Raw genomic sequence first — 4,466 nt, 5'->3', positions numbered from 1 at the left:
ATATTCTGTGATTTGTTGACAATGTATATTATAACTGGCGAAATAACGAGTTTCGAATAGCCATTAGCACATACAATGTGTACATGTGTACATTGCGAATATTATGAACTATAAACTGTAAGGCAATTATTCAGCTATCATCCGTACGACACATATATATAATAAATTCATAATAAATAGTTGATATTAAATATACTTACGTAAAAATATATACTATTTACTTATATAAATAAGGTGGTGCATATATATTAATTAATTAATTAATGTTATCAAAAAAATTATTCTGTTTTTCTTATAAGGATATTTAAATTTTGCTTTGAAATTCAGTTACACACAAATTCACTTTCAAAGCGGACATGAACACATATACAAAAAGACCTCTATAATGTTTGCTCAGTTTATCATAATAATTAGTTGTCTGAGAAATTGCAACTTCAAAGTTCTGAAATAGTATATCTTGCCTACTATGCAAGATATTACAAAATTATTTCACATTGACGATATAATAATCATTAAACCGAGACTAAACCTCTATAACATATGTTACGCATTTTCAAAGGAAAAGAAATTCAAGGCAATATATTTGACAATGACTGTATATTTTATCAACAAAGAGAGATTAGTTATACTCGAATACTATCAAATTTACATGTAATAAACAACAATGCTGAAAAATTGCGGATACAATTATAACTAAATTGCAAATACAATCATAACAAAGCATAGGAACACAAGTATAAGAATATAAAATTACAATGAAGATTAAACTAACGAGAAAATTAACGGATTTTCATTTTTTGTCGGGCTCAGGTACACTTTGCCGTTTCAGTTCAGCTAAAGAACGAAGCCTTAGGATCATTGATAGTGTAACATATGTGAGGCACTTATCAACAGCCGATTAAAATTTTATTCCTACAACATAAACTTCATATAAACGGCCATAAAGGCCATCACACAAAATTACATAGACGCATATGCATAGCATAAGATCGTATAGACCAATGGGCATCGAAAATTAAGCATCAGTCATCAATATCGCAACTTAATAATCAATATCGCGATCTTATGCTATGCATATGCGTCTATGTAATTTTGTGTGTCATGGCCCTAAGGCAGAGCAATGCAATTATTAATCCTATGACCTTGCGAACTAGTTAGAGTGGAAAAGGGAAGTACAGTAAGTAAATGTAACTTCGAAATCGTTCCCAAACTGAAAAAAATTCCGGACGTTGTTATATATTAACTAAATGTTTTGTTGTCTTGCTTGTATTATTTAAGTTCATGAGAACACAACTAAATAAGCATTACGATAATAAATTTCACCAGTCCCGTAGTTTCTGAAAGGTCTATAACTACGAAATTTATTTTCTACAGAACGATGTTCTCTAGGAACATTCATTACTTCTTGTAACTTCTTTATGCCTTCTTCTGCTTCATTTTGTGACGCAGTGGTGAAAAAAAACGGACATTTACGATCTTGTGTTGCGCGAAAAATATCAAACGGTGCACTCCCCGCTAAACTAAATTCTGCTTGAAATGCAATTATGATATTTGCTTCTTTATACAATTGTGTGCGAATATAATCGTCATATGACACACGTGCATTCGCAAGGTATAGTTTCCTGTTTGCTGCGACGCATTTGGTGCAAACATTGTAGTATTTACTCCTGTCACAATCCATTTCTGGTTGAATCAGTATAAGTCTTAATTCCTTAATTTTCTTAACCGAATTAAATTCATGCCAAATATGTAAGAAAATCTCCCATGATGGTAAGCCCGCTACATCTGCTGAACTCGCATCTATGATATGTACGATAAAGAAATAACTTCTGTAGCGTCCACCTCGGTTAAGATTATATTCATCTCTATAAATCTGTGTTTCTGCAAATAAATTTGCGAATTCCTTTAACCCGTAATATAGTGTCAGTGGCGCTGATATATAATTCGACAATATGTAACAATTCGCATCCCAAACTTTCCACAGTTTATTTTGGTTAACAATGTATTGATTAACAAATGTACACATGTTATCAAAATCTATTTTCATTCTGGAAAATTTTATATTATGTGAATACGATTTTATAAAGTTATTTATACGTAAGATATTCAAATTCAGATGTACCAATAAATTCAAGCACATTGACTCGTGTTTTTCTTTAAAATACAATTGGTGCTCGTCACAATAATTGGCGGAATAGCAGGTACTGCAAGTTCGCAGTCTAATCTGTTGGTGACAAATAAGACATGACTTTGCGCACATTATCATCTCTATCTCGTGCGGCATTAGATCACGATTTATTTTCAAACGAATTGTTTGCACAAATGTCTTTCGAGATGACCTCCATTCATCATCTGAGTTAAAAGAACGAGCGTTCGATTTCAAGTCTTCTGTTTTTGCAATTCTAACAACTGCACAGATTTCCGTATGCGAGGGTTGATGCATTATTTGATGATCCATGGAACAATAAAAGATCATGCCGCACCAATAACATGGCATTAATTCTCCTTGACTTGGCTTCTTGCAGACATGACAGATATTCGGATTGAAAAACTCATTATAATTATATTCTGTATATAATTTATCGAATATGCACAAGCCTTGACTTATATACATAATTTACTAATGTAATTGACAGTTATCAAATACTTTAATCGTTATATTCACTTAGAAATATTACTGGATATTTGAGCGAATATAATAATTCTGTACACAACAATTCTATACATAAATTCAGTTTAGATGTTCAATTGATGATATCCCGAAGGACACTGCTAATAGATTTGAATATGTTCTTGAATATTCTGTGATTTGTTGACAATATATATTATAACTGGCAAAATAACGAGTTTCGAATAGCCATTAGCACATAAAATATGTACATGTGTACATTGGGAATATTATAAACTATAAACTGTACGTCAACTATTCAGCTATCATCCGTAGGACACATATATATAATAAATTCATAATAAATAGTTGATATTAAATATACTTACATAAAAATATATACTATTTACTTATATAAGTAAGGTGGTGTATATTAATTAATTAATTAATTAATGTTATCAAAGTAATAATTCTATTTTATATGAATATTTAAATTAAGTTTTGAAAAATTCAGTTATAAATTATATTTTAAAATTCTGTTTAATTTTACATGCAAACAAGTATACAAGCACTCGCGCAATGCAGACACAAGTCGGAGAATTGAAGGGAAAGCTATATTTGAAAATTTTGTCGAAAAGTGCTGACTTTTTTCTTTAAAATTTACTTATTTGGTTAAATAATTTTGATACTAATTTTTATTTAAAATATTTAATGTATCCATATTTTCATTTTTAACATACCATCAGATATTCTAACAGAGAATCCTTCTGATATTCTGTTCCAATAAACTTTTTCTCAAAGACAGGGAGAAATTTAAACAAAAATTTATCTCATCAGCTTTCTTATGATATTACTTCACCAATGTCTGACATACATCTATTAGTATAAAATATTGTTTTTAATGCATAATTTGCTTAATAGTATAAAACATTGCTTATAATATTTTATCATAATTTAACTTCTTTCTTCCTTTCTTTCAATAAGTTGCTGTGTCATTAGATTGATTCGTCCTGTGATATTTGATGGAAAAGTATTTAGATGGCGTTATATTTGCGAATATGCAAATGGGCTAAGAGCAATCGGATCCTGTTCACATGTGATATTATATTAAATTTAACATTTGCAAGATATCAGTCAAAAATTTTGAGACCTACTGCTTTCCTATTTTTAATGAAAACCAGATTGCTTCCACGATAAATCCATATAGTGACGATAATTGAGCTTTGTCTCTTTTTTCATCATGGCTCCCAAGTGCGATTTTATTTAAATCGGTTAGGTAAAATTTTTTATTATGTTTATTACTTTTAACTTGATCGGTACGATTTTTTTATAATTGCTCGTTTGCGATATCTTAGATTTCAAAAAACAGGAATTCTTGTGACATTCGTTTATTGCGTACTGATTCCGAAGATCAATTAATGCATATGCAATAAAACCAATGTTATTTGAACGAGTGTACCAAAATATTTTTCTGTTAATAATCGTTTTTTACCGAAGATCGGATTTCGGTCATAGTGAGCGCGTACATAATATCGAAAATATGAGAAGTATTATTTAGAAATAATTTTACGAAACATCAAAAATATATGTTTCCCAAAATGATATTTGCTTCTTTTAAAAAAATTGTTTAATTTTTTGCGTTTCTAACTATGTCGTACAATCAAGATTATCTTCGTTAAAATAAATGTTATACTAGAGTATGTAGTGATGTTGCATATGAAATATGATAGTGACTCTACAGGAAGTAGAAAGAATCGCGTTGCAAAAATTGAAAGTTTCCTTTGGACATCCTATAAGTGTCCGTATCAAATGAAATCATACTTGTTTGAATCTTCTGATGGTATTTTATTTTCCTTAA

The 4,466-nt window shown here is 29.8% G+C and overlaps 4 protein-coding genes across 11 annotated transcripts in view; all 4 read right to left on the bottom strand.

Moving 5' to 3' along the window:
* LOC116842921 (serine-rich adhesin for platelets-like) overlaps nucleotides 1–4,466 on the bottom strand; it is a 261,954-nt gene that overhangs the window by 131,385 nt on the left and 126,103 nt on the right. The window lies entirely within an intron of this gene.
* The window catches only part of LOC116842927, a 34,124-nt gene that overhangs the window by 7,818 nt on the left and 21,840 nt on the right, over nucleotides 1–4,466 (bottom strand). The window contains exon 3 of one of the 5 annotated variants that reach the window (XM_032812815.1): nucleotides 1,067–1,142. The exons of 3 other annotated variants lie outside the window; for them this stretch is intronic. The gene's annotated coding sequence lies outside the window, so the exon portion shown is untranslated. Of the gene's footprint in view, nucleotides 1–1,066; nucleotides 1,143–4,466 lie in introns of those variants that run through there. One more of the 5 variants, XM_032812813.1, reaches the window with a different exon arrangement.
* Nucleotides 459–4,466, bottom strand: part of LOC116842929 — a 21,953-nt gene continuing 17,945 nt past the window's right edge. Inside the window, exon 3 of one of the 2 annotated variants that reach the window (XM_032812821.1) lies at nucleotides 459–529. Coding sequence is in view for 1 of the 2 variants with exons in the window: in XM_032812819.1 (XP_032668710.1) it covers nucleotides 1,280–1,622 (343 nt within the window). In the remaining variant the exon portion in view is untranslated. Of the gene's footprint in view, nucleotides 530–1,075; nucleotides 1,623–4,466 lie in introns of those variants that run through there. The other variant, XM_032812819.1, reaches the window with a different exon arrangement.
* LOC116842932 lies at nucleotides 1,666–4,418 on the bottom strand. 2 transcript variants are annotated; one of them, XM_032812824.1, is made up of 2 exons: nucleotides 2,123–4,418; nucleotides 1,666–1,881 (listed from the first exon to the last, which is right to left on the bottom strand). In XM_032812824.1, exons 1-2 carry the CDS (start codon nucleotides 2,612–2,614, stop codon nucleotides 1,801–1,803), a joined length of 573 nt encoding a protein of 190 aa, XP_032668715.1. In that variant the 5' UTR covers nucleotides 2,615–4,418; the 3' UTR covers nucleotides 1,666–1,800. The 2 variants fall into 2 exon arrangements, with proteins under 2 accessions (XP_032668715.1, XP_032668716.1); XM_032812825.1 differs by lacking the exon at nucleotides 1,666–1,881 and adding an exon at nucleotides 1,888–2,048 and having other exon boundaries at nucleotides 2,123–2,983.

The sequence above is a fragment of the Odontomachus brunneus genome, unplaced genomic scaffold (genome assembly GCF_010583005.1).
Source record: "Odontomachus brunneus isolate Ranch 3 - 2012 unplaced genomic scaffold, Obru_v1 Obru_scaffold_028, whole genome shotgun sequence".
In the NCBI taxonomy this organism is placed as follows: domain Eukaryota; kingdom Metazoa; phylum Arthropoda; class Insecta; order Hymenoptera; family Formicidae; genus Odontomachus; species Odontomachus brunneus.
Note: the sequence above shows the minus strand (reverse complement) of the source record. Positions and strands in the feature narration are given on the sequence as shown.

Excerpts from the sequence above, each read along its gene's own strand:
- LOC116842932 (XM_032812824.1), bottom strand. The coding sequence starts at position 2,614 with ATGTATATAAGTCAAGGCTTGTGCATATTCGATAAATTATATACAGAA. Across the intron at positions 1,882-2,122 it reads CAATGTGCTTGAATTTATTG|AAACACAGATTTATAGAGAT; the intron begins GTACATCTGAAT and ends ATTTATTTGCAG.